The sequence below is a fragment of the Emys orbicularis genome, chromosome 8 (genome assembly GCF_028017835.1).
Source record: "Emys orbicularis isolate rEmyOrb1 chromosome 8, rEmyOrb1.hap1, whole genome shotgun sequence".
NCBI classification, from domain to species: domain Eukaryota; kingdom Metazoa; phylum Chordata; order Testudines; family Emydidae; genus Emys; species Emys orbicularis.
In genome coordinates this window covers 62,728,030-62,744,296 of record NC_088690.1, presented here as the reverse complement: position 1 = coordinate 62,744,296, position 16,267 = coordinate 62,728,030, and the positions used below count along the sequence as shown (strand labels likewise).

The 16,267-nt window shown below is 42.3% G+C and overlaps 1 protein-coding gene across 1 annotated transcript in view; it reads right to left on the bottom strand.

Annotated features, from left to right (window-relative positions):
• Positions 1-4,433: 4,433 nt before the first annotated feature.
• Positions 4,434-16,267, bottom strand: part of RC3H1 (ring finger and CCCH-type domains 1) — a 99,328-nt gene continuing 87,494 nt past the window's right edge. The window contains exons 14-20 of the mRNA XM_065409131.1: positions 14,436-14,588; positions 10,878-11,091; positions 10,154-10,244; positions 9,892-10,027; positions 7,004-7,168; positions 6,243-6,358; positions 4,434-4,587 (exon numbers count right to left, since the gene is read on the bottom strand). Of these exons, the coding sequence (XP_065265203.1) occupies positions 4,437-4,587; positions 6,243-6,358; positions 7,004-7,168; positions 9,892-10,027; positions 10,154-10,244; positions 10,878-11,091; positions 14,436-14,588 (1,026 nt within the window). The 3' untranslated portion in view covers positions 4,434-4,436. The remainder of the gene's footprint in view (positions 4,588-6,242; positions 6,359-7,003; positions 7,169-9,891; positions 10,028-10,153; positions 10,245-10,877; positions 11,092-14,435; positions 14,589-16,267) is intronic.

Genomic DNA, 16,267 nt, shown 5'->3' with positions numbered 1-16,267 from the left:
AGAAAAGGCAACTTCACAGAAGTTATTGGCTAAGCGAATTCATTTGAATGCTCTGTTTTGAGGCAGCAAGCTGTCACTGTTGCATGATCAGGGAGGATGATGGACAAGCCAGAGAGGTGGACCAGAGGGAGATAACACGGGTCAGTAGAACCGAGACAGCTGAAGAATTTGAGGTTAAAGTGGTAACAGCACTACATGTATGAAAGGTGCTCAGATCCACAGGATTTCTATTTTGAAATGGGGCAAGGCAGCCTATAAACGGCTAGAAGATAAGCATATATAATTCTACCATTAAGATAGGGGAACTGGGGCACATGTAAGAAGGAAAAAAACCCATGATACTACAGGAAAAATGAAATTGTTTATACTCCTAGTGGGTCAACTATTTGTGTCTGACATTGTGAAGACTAGCCTGCTGTTTGAAGTGTCTCATTTGTAGGGCTCTGTGCACATTATGGTTGAAACTCTGCTAGCAACAAGCCCTCAAAGGTTTGATCTACACCAGCAAATCTACCCTACTTGCCATACAACATGATAGTGCCCCAACAGTAGTCCAACACTGTTCTTGCTGGAGTAGATGGGACCAAGCCAGGATGTAGCAGTTTCATTTAACAGAAATGGACAATGTCCTGATGTAATAGGGACAGGGATAGGACACAGAAATGAGTGAAGCAGTAAACATAGCTGGTTCATGGGAATTTAGGTCATCTGTTTTAACAATCAGTCCTTGCACCTGAAGAGTGATGGGTTCTCAGCTCTGCTGGCAGGATTTTTCCACAGAAAGTGGATTTCAGGTACTGTCTTCGTGAAAACAAAGCCTTTTTCTGGTTCCCTATTTCCCTAGTTTTATCACCTAAACTTCTCCACAGAAACATAGGGAAAGGGCAAGAGCAGGAGAAAAAGGAAACAAAGCCAAAATCAATAAGGTTTGCACATATTAAACAGACTAGTTAACAAGCCAAACTACAATGTTGAGCAAACAGGGCATTCACCTGGAGAGACTGATCACAACAAGGACACTATGCACAAAAAGTACAGCACAAACAGGGGAAAAAACAACATTAAAAGGTACTCTTTCTAATCCATGGGTTTAGGAGCATTTAGCCTTGCTGACCTACGTGTAGTGATCTGAACAGTTCTTACTGTAGAATTTTTCTTTCCCTAGGCTTAGAGAAAAGAGGGTCAGTTCTCAACTGGAAATGCAATTAGTTGGCACAACAGATAATGGGCCATAATTTTTTTGCTCCCTCCAGATTTTCTTCCTACGGTGGAGGAGAATGTGCCATAGCACGCAAATTTTTTGGTAATTTTAATTATTTTATGTAAAGAAGATTTTTCTAGTCAAAAGTAGAAAATCTGGCATTCTGCACTTGCCCTCCTAGGTTAGAATACTGCACTAAATTATCTTGACTAAAATGAGCTTGTGTTAATATAAACACAGCAGAAAAAAATGTTTCTTAAAAATAATGAAGTCAAAGCTGACCTGGTGGTGGTGATCTTCACTTCAGGAGTAGAGACCACAGCATGGGTACCTGAATCAGCTCACTCACCAGCATGCTGTCAACACAGCACACTGAGCCCACCCTAACAGGGAGAAGGATGGAACAGAAATAATCTCTCAGCAAAGTCAGCCCAGTCCTTTTAAGCTGGAAGGATGGAGGCCATGATCAAGGAAGGGTGCAGGGTGTAAACATGTGTGAGTGGAAGAGTTAGTGCAGCTGGTGAGAATCCAGGGCAGAGAAGAGTCTTCCTCACAATCAAGGGAAAAAAACAAGCCTCAAAACTGCTTTCTTCAGCAATTCTGAGGCCAACGTTAAGCTAAGAGTGAAATAAACGTGCACGAATGCACGAAGAGTGTGGCTGTGAGCTGAAAATGCTTTATCTTCGTTCCGTGCTTCTACCTCCCAATCAGACATTTGATCAGAACAGCTGCGCTCATGTGAAAAAATTCTTAAAACATACCCAATATATATACAGATATAACTATGTATATATGTATATATATATATATATTTATATATATAAATTTTTATTTAAATAAAAAAGAAAGCTCGAATCCCAAGCCAATATGTGTATCAAATCCTTGACCAGCCAGGTCTGTAGGGCATAATCAAATTCAATGTGAAATAGTATATAAATGCGGTGCCTTGACTGGGCAAATTAAATAATCGCTACTCAAAAGAGTCTTCTGTTTGGACACTCTACTGGTAGGCAATAGTGGGACTGTATCTACTCCCTCCCCCATTTTGTTTAAATTAACAGTATAATGGATGCAAAGCTTAGTCCAAGGTTCCTACGACCTCAGCAGGAGTTAAGGGTTAAGAAACAACTAAACAAGAAAAGTATTAACTCTTGCTTTTACCCAACCAAAGCAATGCAATAAATTTATTACATAACCAGTGCTTTCTGATTTAGTAGTCTAATCCAGAAAGAAAAACAAAAAGCAGGCCACATGGGCATGGAGGGAGCAACACTGAACACACTCTTCTCCACTGAGTTTTCTATTCAGAGGGGCTCAGTTCAGTGCAGGCAGAAAGGGTCAAAATACATGCAGCAAGAGCAAATCCTCAAAGATTTCTGTGCCTGTTAAGAGGAACTTCTCAGTGGAATGATACCACACAGAACTGAAAGGCTTGTGACTTCTTAAACCCGCTTCCATTCAGGTGTCATCTCCACCTACCCACCTCCATTGGGAGACTGAGCAAATGACATAGGTCACAAAAAAATCCTGGCTTTCAAGTATTCCAAATGCTTCTGGCAGGATCGCTGTTGGACCTGAAGTGGCATTTCTGGATGTAACTTTTCTCCGACCCTGAAGAAATGCTGGCTTCTGAAAGGATTCCATGCAGCAATGACAGACAAAGCTAAAGAGCAGCAGGTGGATTTCCAGTCATTGCTGTCCAATTCTGGTATGCATGGATCGTACCAAGCATTACTATTACTTCTACACTTGCCCTCCTCTACTTTTGCTAATTGCCAAGTTTTGTGCATGTAAACAAAAGTTCTCTTCCTCTTCCCATGAGAAGCCTTCACTGACACCACAAACAAATAAATTGCAGGCCAGAGGTGGCAGATTATAAAAGTAGAAGACTTATATTTATACACAAGCAGCTCAGTAATTAGCAGTAAGGGCAAAAAAGCTATAATTGAAATAGTTAAAAAAAAAAAAAAAACGCAAATGGAAGGCCTGTTCCAAAGCTCAGAAGTCAATGGAAGTGTCTTTACTGACTGATTTCAGTGGGCTTTGGATCGGGTCCATAACAGGTAGTCCATGCCCTTTCTGAAGCAATCCTAGATGCTATCATGATTGGAAGAGGCTGGGCTACAAAAAAAGACCCTTTATAAAAGGCTATCTTCCTATGCCCTAACAAAGGAAACTTCCATCTTTCTAAATAGCGGCTGATGAAAAAGGGTCTTTGCAAGCTAGTTCTCAGTTATTTTCCTTCCTTAAAATCTGTGTTCTCGCTCTCTTTTTACCTTCCTATTGCAAGGGATGGAAACTTTTTGGTGCCTCTGTCATGTTGCTCAGTGACAACTGCTGGTTGGCCAAGCAGCTCAGGCACCAGACAACTAATTTCTTCAATTTCTCCTGGAAGTCTGAAACATACAGGTCTCAACTAGTTGAGGCCCTCTGTCCTTTACTGAACTCTAATCCCAACCACAAAATACAATGTCATATCAATTCCTAGTTAAATAAATGTAATGTGCATACACCACTCTTTTTGCTACTGCTTAAATAATAGCCTTGGGGATACATGCTGCAGTGGGATGGATATTATGGAATGCTTTCACTGAGCTGAGACGATTGCATCAACTGTGGCTAAAAGCCAATGGGTATAAGTAGAAAGGTACTGTAGGCGTTGAAGAGAACTCCTAGTTACAAGAAATTCATTTTAAAAACCTACTGATGTTTGCTGCATGTTTTCTGACACTACAATTCATAGCCTCCCTCCATCCTATGTCCCTCATTCACCTTTAAATTCATACAAGGAGGCGGCCAACGTTGTTCTGAGGTGAAAGGGAGTGGAGGTGGTAAGGAATTATACACTGGGTATGTAATAATACCAAAGTAAAAGAAAAAACCTACTTCATTAAGATCATACAATTAATCAAACAGAGTATATATATATAATATCTTTTTTTTAAAGCCCTGGATCCAAGGCGTCCGAAGTTATTAAAATAAAGTTCATTCACAGAACAAAAACAAATTTAATCTGAATTGCTTGCAGATACTGCTAATTTTTTTTTAATTAAAAAACGCATTAATGTGAACGATGTGCAGGGTTTGTTTCTAGTAGTGGTGTTTGTGCACATTGCCTCCGGGCCTCCTGCTGCTGCTGCTGCTGCATTTCTCTGACCACCTTTAGAGGGAAGCGTGATGGAAGCTACCAACTCCTCCTCCCCAATAGAAACTCTGGGGGGATGCTTTCCTCACTTCATGGAGAAGAGGTGGGTGCAACTCCTGTTCTCTGGGAGTCCTGATGGTCTCCTCCCCCCTCTGGGTCCTCTGACAGGTTCAGAGATGTGGTCTTGTTTGACAGGAGGCTGATGTTCTCTTGCGTCAAGACTGATCCATTTGGAACATCACTGTGGAAGGAGGGATGCAGAAGGAGAAAAGGAGGATAAACAGATTTTAAAAAACTGTACAAGGCCCTGACTATTGTTGCTGCAGTGTCACAATGACCATCTGTGACTATTTCATGAGATAGGCACAAGCTTGCCTTGTACAATGAATCTATTTACTTTTCACGAATACTCACCAGATCAGAAAAAATATACATTAAGAATAGTGGAAAAACAAACAACACAATAAAGGAAAAACTGTACAGTTTCTTTAACAGCACTCAATAGTATCCATTTTATGAAATACATATAGAATTAACTACCACTCAAATTATAAATTCCATAAACATAGTATTTAATGTAGCCTCTCCCCTCCTCCCCCCCAAAAAATAATTTCCAGAACAGTTTTTCGAGATACTTGTGGCTGTTTAATTATTTCCATAGCGGAGATGGAAATTGCCATTGTACTAATACTTCCCTCTAGTGGCTTCCGTTTCATGACGTAGACTAGGGCAGATTGTGCAGGGCTGAGAAAGGGGAAAGCGAGGATTCTACTAAAAAAAAAATTGTGAAGATATCTTCATTTTATATTTTAACTGGCTAAACTACAAGAGGTTTGGCTACTTTCAAATTAATCATTGAATTTAAGTTATGGTACCTCAACCACTCTGAAGGTCTCTAATTTCTCTGGACAGCTAAATTATCTCTACATTCTCTCCATTAGACTCCAACAAAGTGGTGCTATTTAGGACCCTACTGTCTTGACATTTGAGTGTCTGTTAGGATGCAAAAAATATTAATATTTTAGCGATTATTTTTTGCAGTTAGTTGTAGAGCTTAGAATAACTTCTAAATTACAGTGGAAAGAAAATTAAGTGTGAATACAGCAACATTACATCACAGATTGAGAGCTGTCCCTCTGCTTACCCGATTTGCAAAAAAATTCAGGAATCTGTAATAGCTGGTGTTTAACTTGACCACGAAGCTAACTAAAAATCTTCACTGATTTCCAACCACTGAGCGAATATTTAAATTATCTAACTGAAATAATACAGACTAGTTTTACTGACAACTGCAAAGCTTGTGCCCTTCTGTTCACAGTGGAGAGAAGCCACTGTAGTCTTTTCTAGTTCAACTACATCTGAAGTAATGACCTTACTACTGTTGTAACCAATGCTTGTAAAACTCCTGAGATGGCTGATGTGCAGACCTATAACATTCCAGCCAACAGCATATTGCAATGCTTTTTGTTTATAGTGTAGATGCAGTCCTAGTTCAAGACACACACAGATCAATCACCATTGGAAGCTTCGTGCAGGCGCAAAAGCAGAATTTTGCCCTATTTTCAGTATCTTCATAAACATCCCCATTTCACAGTTAATGCCCCCAAAATATTCCTGCTATTAAAACCAGAATAGAATAATTTGTTTTATGTGGGACTAGTTAACAGTTCACACACACACACACCCCCACCCACCCACCCCTTCATTTCATTCCTCCACTTGGCTGAAATCACCCCAAATTCATGGTAATACTATAAATTGAATAATTCCATTCTTCACTAATGTATACTCAATATAAAAATGATACAAAAGAAACAGGTATCTGACGCTCTTTGTATTCCAAAGAGACAGCCCTGACTAACTTATCCTCTAAGAACCAATAGAAACTCCTGTTACCTGAACGTCAGTGTGAGGTCCTCAGCTGGAACCTTGCTTTGTGGTTCTAGTTGTCCATTTTCTGTCTGTTTATTGGTGCCCAGGTTGCTTTTCATGTCCAGTGAAGACTGGGTCTCCTTTGAAAGAAGAGAACAGAAAATATTGTTTCACATTATAGAAATTCTGTGGCTTCATTCCATGGGAATAGAAGAGAATGCCTGTAAATCTTGCACAAAGCACCGCACAAAAGCCAAGAGACAAGAAAATACAGATTCAGAAGGATCTGTCCATCCACGCAGGATACAGAATTTTCCAAAAGATAGGAATGATTCGTACACTGTGAAGCAAAGACCAAGAACTTTAACACCGCAGGCTGAGTACTGAACACTGGCCCTCTCCTGAATGGAACGGCAAAATTCTTATGCATGTTACACCACAGTATGTGTTGTCAGCTGAAAGGCTACATTTATAACCAAAGGAAGACTGGGACAGCAATTTGATACTAAGTTTGTAGTTAGCTGCCCAATTACAAAATTAATCCTACTTTTGTTTTCAAAAGACTGCAAAAATGAAGTTGAATACTTTAAGCACATTAGAATTCAAATCCTGGACACAAAATACTACTAACCTAGAGGTTTTGACTAATAAAATGGTGACAGGGAAATGACTAACACTGGTAGCAGTCCTCCAGCAGAGAGCCTTACTGGCAAGGGTTAATGTGCTGCAGCCAACCAAGCAGCTCTACATTTCACCTTGCCACGTCCCACACCCACAGCACTCACCATGCTCAGCTCACGGGTTCTCTTCCCGATTTCCCTTTCCACCTGGTGCAGTTCCATACTCAGCTGTTCACTTGAGATCATTGCAGGCCATTTATGAGGTGGCGGCTGTGGCTGGCCTGCCAGGGTGGTCGCCTCCCTCTGCAACAGCAGCCTGTTATTAACAGCCTAAATGCATAAAGCCAAGCACATACACAACTGAGCACACAACAAACCATGCGCAGAGTTGGACCAGGCTGTAATTCAGGAGTGTTGCCTAGTTGCAAAACCCAAGCCTTCCCTCCCCTTACATGGGTTATAATGTCTTGACTTTGAAAGCACTTCCAACAATATTTCAAGGTGTCTCTCTTACATCCAGTTAAAGGTCTTTTTTTGCGTTGTTTTTTTAAAAAAGGAGGTCAGTATTTAACATGCAGTTATTTTAATATTGTGACAATAGTAAGGGTTGTTGTGCCCTGATTTTTATTTTTCATTTGCAAATGAAGCCATAATACATTCCCATGTGTAAATGTTTTTTTGTGAACTGTTTGCTCAACAAAAATTCCTGAAGGATAAGCAAACCCATGTCCTTGGAATAAGAAGCAAAGGGGTTTGCTACAGTAGAGATCACTAAATCCCTACAATATAACTAAATGTAGTTACACTATTACTACTTTTATAACATTGTTTGAAGATCCTAAGATGGGAGGTGCTATGTAAGTACAGGCAACGAATAGTTCTTCCCCAGCCCATGTGAGGAAGTGTGGCGGAACGATGAAGCACAGAGAGATCAAGGGACTTGCTCAAGATCACACAGTGATTAAATGGGAAACCCAAAAAGCAGAGCACAGGACTGAGTCCCAGTTCTGTACTTTAACTGCAAGGCCATCCTTCCTTAGAGTAATCACAGATTACTGGTCTACAGTTAGCACAGACACTTCTCCATTACAGTAAAACGTATATGGCCAAGGCTGGTTTATACCCAAAGCTTTGACCTACCCATCTAGTACTTAAATGGGAAATGCCTCCTGGATTATAAATAACTAGTTGCATCTAGAAAAACATGACAGCTAAAGCTCCTGTGACCTGAACAGCAGCTTTGCTCTCAAGGTTTTAAACTTATAGTTAATGTTCAACATCTAACCATTTAGGATGTAAGACAATCAAGATCAATTATAGTGGTACGTGGGGGAGAGAAGCCAGGTACAGGTTTTGAAACTTTCCAACACTCCTCCATTAAGGTACCAGCAAAGGCAAGCATGCACCATTTAAATACAGTTTCCCTCTTGTTCCTGAATAAGAGCACAAGAACACAAACAAGTCACTTTTCAAGTAACTGGGAAACGTGTGCTTCTTGAAACGGTCATTGCCACTCAGACATTGTGAGTGCCATTAACACCTAATAAATGCACAATGAGAAATCCTGCTTTAGGAACCAAGCTCTTACTAGAGCAAAGACTTCTTAACAAATAATGATCTTTGCTGAGAGAAATCTCAATCTGACTAGAGGAGAGGTGCCTTAGGCCTTGGCTACACTTGCAGCTGTACAGCGCTGTGAGGTAAACCTGTCTTCGTACAGCTGAGTAGGGAAAAGCGCTGCAGTCTGTCCACACTGACAGCTGCCAGCGCAGTGGTGTGGCCACACTTGTAACATTTGCAGCTGTGTTGGGAGCGGTGCATTATGGGCAGCTATCCCAGCATTCATGTGGCTGCAACGTGCTTTTCAAAACGGGGGTGGGGGTGGGGTGGATTGTGACAGGGAGTGTGGGGGGAGAGAGTGTGCTTTTTGGAGCATGTCAGCTCTCTATTTTACAAGTTCCGAATTCCCGGCCCCCTGCTCATTCATTCACTCACTCAAAGCAAGCTGCAAACTGTTTGCTTTTCTCTGTGGTACAAACCGGCACTTCTGCATTCCTGCAGCCGGTCACAACAATGGAGAGGATTGGCCACTTGACAAGGTGATTAGTACAGGTTTACACTCACACCCGTCGTAGCCACTCCGCTGCAGCTGTTATTCCTCTCGGAGATGTGGAGTACCTGCAGCGGTGTACCCAGGGAGATACAGCGCTGTAAGTGCCCTGCCAGTGTGGACAGGGAGTGAGTTACAGCGCTGGGGAAGGCTTTACAGCGCTGTAACTTGCAAGTGTAGCCAAGTCCTTAGAGTAGTTCTCCATTGCTTTCTGTAGGAAGATAAGGCTTTCCCTTCCAGAAAAGGTCAATAGTACAGTAACTAAGCTTTCCTACAGCAAGAATTCCTTAATTTTTGTTTTACAACTCCCTCCTACCACAAGGTCCCATAAAATGAAGTAAAGCTATACATACTGCTCATTGTTCCTTTTACAAATATAAACTTCCCATACCATCCCTCTGTGCAGAAATTACACTCATTTTAAGTAGACTTCAAAGTTGAGCTTTTATTTTTAAAGTTTAAAAACTTTAACATCTATTTTGTTCAGTTTTGTGGCTTGTGCTGTTTAGGAAGCAAAGGGCTACAGCACAAAGCCAAACACCACACAAAAGGGTTTAACTTTCTACAGGTAGAGTCTGATTAACTCAAAATCTGAAAAGCCAAGAGCTTTATTTGCTTACAGATTATTGGGCCCAGAAAAGACCACGAGAGAGAAAAGGTAAGCAGACATGAACACACATACACGGTATGCTATCTTTAGACTACAAATTAAATTTAAAAAAATATATTTAAGAGCAAGCAAGTCCTCAGTTCCTGCTGCTAAATAGTCAAGGGTTTTTCCTTTGTGCTGAAGTGCTGGGAAGTCCTGATGTCAGGTATCATGGATTTCAATTTTCATACTACGTTCAATATGAGAGAAGAGTCTCTGGCTTATAGTAAGCAAACCTGCTAACTCCATCTCTCTCCTGCTCTCTCATACCCCTTCCAAGGCACAGGTACCAACCTCCAGTCCTCGTAACTGCGTCTGCTGGCTGATCTGATGGTTTAGTTGCTGCAGTTCCAGCCTGAGCTGCTGCTCCCTCTCAGCTGACGGCAAGGGTTTCCCGTGACTGGCCACATCTGACATGGACAATCTCTCCCTTTGAGGGGCAGGAAAGGGATTGGAAAGAAAATAGCTTTACTAAGTTTGGTAATGAAGAAACTACTATAAACAGAATAAGTACAGACAAAAAGAGTGAGCATGTGCCTGAGATAGACATTCCCACCTGTCACTGAAGCGTCCCTGAGAAGGTATGTTTTGGTGGGGTGAATATGGAGAAGCTCCCCAGCCGCCATGAGTTCCATACGGACTGTAATCTGCAAAAGAACAGAAGGAGTTACCCAGATAACACATGCCATGTTACAATGCTTTGAGTTACAGAACTATCCCATACAGGGCCGGCTCCAGGCACCAGCCTGGCAAGCAGGTGCTTAGGGTGGCCGCTCCGGAGAGGGGCGGCACGTCCAGGTATTCGGCGGCAATTCGGCGGACAGTCCCTCACTCCCGCTGCTTGGGGCGGCCAAAACCCTGGAGCCGGCCCTGATCCCATATATAATCCAATAGACTGGTATATAGTTTGCAAAGAATATCCGTAATAGTTGGGAAGAAATATTAGTTTAACCGCCAAAATGCTTTTTCCCATAGGCATGCTATGTCTGAACTCTCTCATATACAGCATACTTTCAGATGGTAAAAAAATCATCATCATTCCCCAGCTCCCTGCAAGTACAGTAACCCTTGTAGGAAAAACAGGTGGAGGAGGCTTCCTCACTGAAACACAAGGCCAACTGGCATTTCCATCCATAATTTATTAAACAGAACCTGGTAGCATCAGGTACCATTGAAGATTCTGACAAAACATTTCCTACGACATTTTTTACCTGCACTATACTACCACACTAAAAATAAAACTATGCTAAAAGAAAAATAACCATGTGTAGCAGTTATACCTGAAATGTTGATAGATTTGGTGGAAGCTCCCTGTACCGCCATGGCCTGCATGGGGCCAGAACTCTGGTACATTGTTTTGGAAGTACGCGAGATGGCCCCAAACCTTGACACAGTTGGCCGGTCACCAAATGGGATGAGGTCATCGTCCCCAGCTTCTGCTGCCCTTCTCTGTAAGTCCAACCGCTGGTCACGCATGCCTTTACTATCTATGTTCTGGACAAGAGGTAAAGAAAAATAAAGTTGACCACAGCAGTAACAGAATATATGAAGTGTCTCTTTCCTTGCTGCTTGTCTTCCAGAATGTGCCAACACCAGTATGGACAAGTCTTGCTCAGGGTATCTGTCAGGTGGTAGCTTATCCATTATGGGATTTTTGCACCTGGTTCCTTCCTCTCAGCATCCAGACAGGCTTCCTGTTTTGTCAAGTCAGAACTCAGAACAAGCAATGACCACACCTAGATAAGGAAGATCTACAAAGAAACTAAGATGGAGGATGGCTCTGTTCTCAGTGGTGGCAGATGACAGAACAAGGAGCAATGGTCTCAAGTTGCAGTGGGGGAGGTCTAGACTGGATATTAGGAAAAACTTTTTCACTAGGAGGGTGGTGAAGCACTGGAATGCGTTACCTAGGGAGGTGGTGGAGTCTCCTTCTTTGGAGGTTTTTAAGGCCCGGCTTGACAAAGCCCTGGCTGGGATGATTTAGTTGGGAATTGGTCCTGCTTTGAGCAGGGGGTTGGACTAGATGACCTCCTGAGGTCCCTTCCAACCCTGATATTCTAATACCTCAAGTTTAGAATACTATGACAAAAAGGGAGAATCGTGGGGGACAAGAGTGAGGAGGAGAGAAGGCACAGCCTACTGGAGTGAGTGGCCCTCCTTCCAAATTTCAAAGGCAACCCTTCTGGAACTTGGCAGCTGAAGTCCCCATCAATTAATGGCCTCTCCAAATTCCACTGAAGTGGTGGTGAGGAAACAAAGGTAAGCTGCCCCAGGAACTGATCCAGGGAGGGAGTAGCCAGGATGCTCGCCCCTAAATGCACAGAACCTTGAATCATACCATTCAGAGAATTAAAAAGAAGTCACTTAGAGATGTCCTACCTAACAAGGAGGGCTGTTTGGAGGCAATTGCTTTGTCCCCTGGTATCTTTGGGAGGCACCGGATGGCTGCCCTTGAGGTTTATGAGGCACAAACTACAGTAGTAATTTGAGTAGCACCCACTCTAAAGAGCTGTTTAACAGCACTTTTCACCTTCCTATCCAGGTGTCAAAACACGACACAGTGTGTCCTCAGGCAGGTCTCTGGACTCAGAATGGGAAATTGTAAGTTCACCTTTGGGTGGAGTAGCTACAAGTCCTGAAAGTCAAGGCTGCCCTTGGGGGGGAAATATGAGCCCCTCCCCGTCATCCCTGTAGGATTTCTGTTCTAAAGAGATAAAGGTTTCATTACATGAGTGACCAAGTAACCCCACTCCTCTGGCGTGACCCTACTATGGTTTTCCAGGAAGGAAAAAGGATCTTAGTACAGGAAGATGGTTCAGATCTGATTCTAGCTCACTCTCTTTGAGAGACTATGAGAGAAGAGAAGGATGAGGCTTTTCCTGCCCCTAGGAAAGAAGTCTCTTGAATGGACAACAGAAAAAGGGGCTCAGGAGGTCTCCTGAACCCAATGATGAGATTCTTGCCAAGCTTTTTCAGTGGAAGGGTGAAAGCAGCGAGGCAGCAAAGGCCCTATTTATTTATTCAGTATATGGCTCAAATGGAGGAATTTCCTTTGTGGTGATGAAAAGCAATTCCCTCCCTCCCACCCATGAGACTGGATGACGCACTGAAGGTGGAGGATATCTTGTCAGCCCCAATCTGTGACCTGGTCTTTCTGGGTGGTGGAGGGAAGCAGGGGAGAAACTTAGAAGGACCTGCAGGACAGCTCCCAAGTCCATAGAGGGCTGTTGAAGTAGAAAGCAATTGCTTCATTTAGAATACCTCCTGCCACTTCCCAGACCTAGCAGTGGCAATTCTGCATGGTGAGAATGTGCAGGACAAACAAAATGGACCAGCTGCCCAAAGCTGTAGGGGAAAGGCATTTATGGTGCTTCTTACCCTTCCTTTTTTGGGAGTAAACCAATTTTGCCTTCACCTGATCCACATAGCTCCACTGAGGTCAGAAAGATGGAGGGCAACTCAGCAGTGAAGCACCAGGTGCAGCTGCTTCCAGTAAGGCAGGAGAACAACTGGGGAAACCTGCCTGCATGCAGAGGAGGAGGAGGAGGAGCTGGTCAGAAAATCCTGTCAGTCAGACAGGTGGTAGCCAGATGATAGATGAGAACTCATTCATACTGGTAGCAGCATATCACAGAATGATGAGTTCTGAAAAGTAGTTTCATCCAGTTGTCTTTGTCCTAAGACAGGTCACCATGACATAGGACAGTGAAGAAATGAGGTGGGATATACAATAAAGGGGAGGGAACACGGGAATTCATAAAGAACATTCCTCCACCTCCCCCACCCCCTCTCAAAAAAAAGAGAACTGGCTTCTGCTTCATTTACAGTCACAATGAAGATGAGTTATACATATACGTTTTTCAAAAAAGCAAACATATTAAGGTTGTGTGTGACTGCTTCAAGTTTACTAAGGACAAATTTCAGCACTTTCTGAATGTTTTTCTAACTAGGGGTCATGTGGAAATGTGGTGTTATTGCAAGATCCATGCATTATTCTTCTTCCCTTGCAATCACTGGCTCCCAATAAATGTGATACCCCATCAGGCATCTTCCTGGCAAAATCAGTCCTGCAGAAATATAGCACCACTGAGGTATGCCTGTTTGGGCCAGTTAGTACTCGTACAGGGGAACAGGAATTATGTTTTTAATTAAATTTTTAAGAATTCTCATATCCTTTAAAACAGAGCAATTCCAGTCAATAGCAGCTTTGGATTGTGTGTAAGAGAGAGGAATCAGAAAAATGCTGAAAGGCACTCAGGACAGTACCAGACTGCAGTATCATGTTACATTTGCAGCACTTCGGAGAAATATTTGGGGTGTTCTCTTGGTCCTGGACCCCAAAAAAGACGGTCACTGAGCTAATCCACAAAGCAAAAAACAACTAAACAGTGTTAACTTGAACCATGACCATAAAAGCACCCAGAATGTTTTTAAAACCTCAGGTCTTCTTCCATCTCAGTGAAGGAAACAAAAGGTGAGCAGCTCCAACTAATTAGGACTCACTACAAATAATTTCTGGACTCCAAATTAGTGTTGAGAAACTGATGACATAACATCATAGTATCTTGCTCACTAAGTGGCTTCAAGTCGGGTAGGAGCTATTAGTTTATACTTATACCCAGAACCGAGAGAACAAACAGATAAATAGAAATGATATTGTGGCTTTGGAACAATTTCTCATTTTGAAAACAGAGCATTTTGCTGCAACTGTAAAACTATCCCCGACTGTCAGATACATTTGGTCTGAGAAAGAAGCACATGCTGCAGTCAGTCTAGCTAATAAATAAAGGAGGTCCCTCACAATTTAACTTTTTTTGCATTCTTGCATCCCAACTTACCGCCATCTCTACACTCCCTGCTGCCACAACATCTTTGGGTTTTGCATCTTTGGTTCCAATGTAGGAGCCAATGGTGTCACACGACCAAGGAGAGTACTGGCTATAATCATTTCCTTTGTATTTCCCAGCTACCTTCAGGTCTTCATCCGAGTACTGTACAAAAACAAAAACCTGGTTCTGTAAGTAAAAGACAGGAGGCGTATCGCAGGCATTGTTGACTCCTGTGACACAGTTCACTTCAAGCAAGATGCTGGCAGGACTTCAACCAGATGTACTATAGGAAGCTGCAAACTTATATTTCATATTATTTGTGAAATTCAAATCACCTGGCTGGACTCCCAGTATTAAATGTTCAGTGCACAGCAAGAAGAGGTAACATTTTGACCTTGATCTAGTTGAAGACTTGCCTTATTACTTAATTCTATCCATATCAGGTGTAAATAAAGCCAAGCCTAGCAATGGTATTCTGGTCATTAACAGAGACATTCAAAACAATCTAATAGTGCCTCCACACATTAAAGCAGCAAGATCGCTCTCATGGCTGCATAAATAGGTAACTAAGGACCACTGATAGATCAGAGGTATGATGGAGAACCAAGAACAGTCTTCCTCAGATGTCACCATATGGACCTCCATAACTGGAGCACAAAGGTCTCCCTAAAATGTTTAATATAAGATCCTAGGAGATTTATTATTGTTCAGTACTGTGCTAACTTGTTAATCTACCCTTTCTTATCCCATAGGCTCATCTTAGCCTTTCAGAAGGTCATGATCAGTGAAAGAAACTCACTTCTTAACACTGCATATTCCTTGTGGCATTACACCCCATATTATTCATAGTAATATTATTGAGATATGGTTATGGCATAGCGGATGCATTTTATGCAAGATGGGTCATATGAGATATCATTGAAAAGGTTATGATTTACTGAATAGGATTATCCTACTTGTATGCATGTATCATATTGGTATCTGAAGTTAGGAATATTGTCTATGCATCTATTACAAATGCGTTTACACCTGGAGAATGCCCACTAGGCAGAATTCACTCAGTCTAGATGGCTGGCAGGCAAGGGCCATTAGGGAGAACAATAGGTCTTAGAAGAGGCTAATCTCCCACCCAGAGCCTTCCTGAGGATGCTACAAACATCCTTCGAGTCATGGCTACTGTGTCCCTACAGAGGCATGAGATCAAGTCACTTGGTACTGGACTCCATCTTGGAATACCAGTGTTTTTCCACTGACCGGGCGTGGGAACCAAAAGGGGAGACAAAGGGTTCCCGCCATATGCAAACAATATTTAAGGCATCATCATGGTTCTTCACTGACTCCCTGCCCAAGAAGATTGCAGGAAACACCTGAGGAACAAAGACTGCATGAGGGGAGAAGGGCTGAACCCAGGCTAGAGGGATTTCTAGCCTGTGAAAGGAATATCTGGGGTTTTAAGCTGCAAGCAAGTGCAGCTTGCCCTCAAGAATCTCTACAAACTGCCTAAAACAACAATTAGGGTGACAATTTGCTGCTCATATCCAATCTCTTTAATATATTAAGCTTAGATTACCTAGCAAATAAACAAAAACAATCTGCTTTGATCTGTTTGCTATCCCTTACAAATCACTTAAGGTCTATCTTTTGTAGTTAATAAATTTGTTTTTGTTTTGTCTAAAACCAGTACCTGGAAATCATAACTGGGGGCAGAAAGCTGTTGCATATCTTCCTCAACATTAAGGGAGGGGGCAAATTTCGTGAGCTTACACTGTGCAGTTGGAGTGGGTGCATGCCTTAGGAACTGGGAGGAGCCTTACCTGAGCCTTCCCATGCAGAGCTGATCT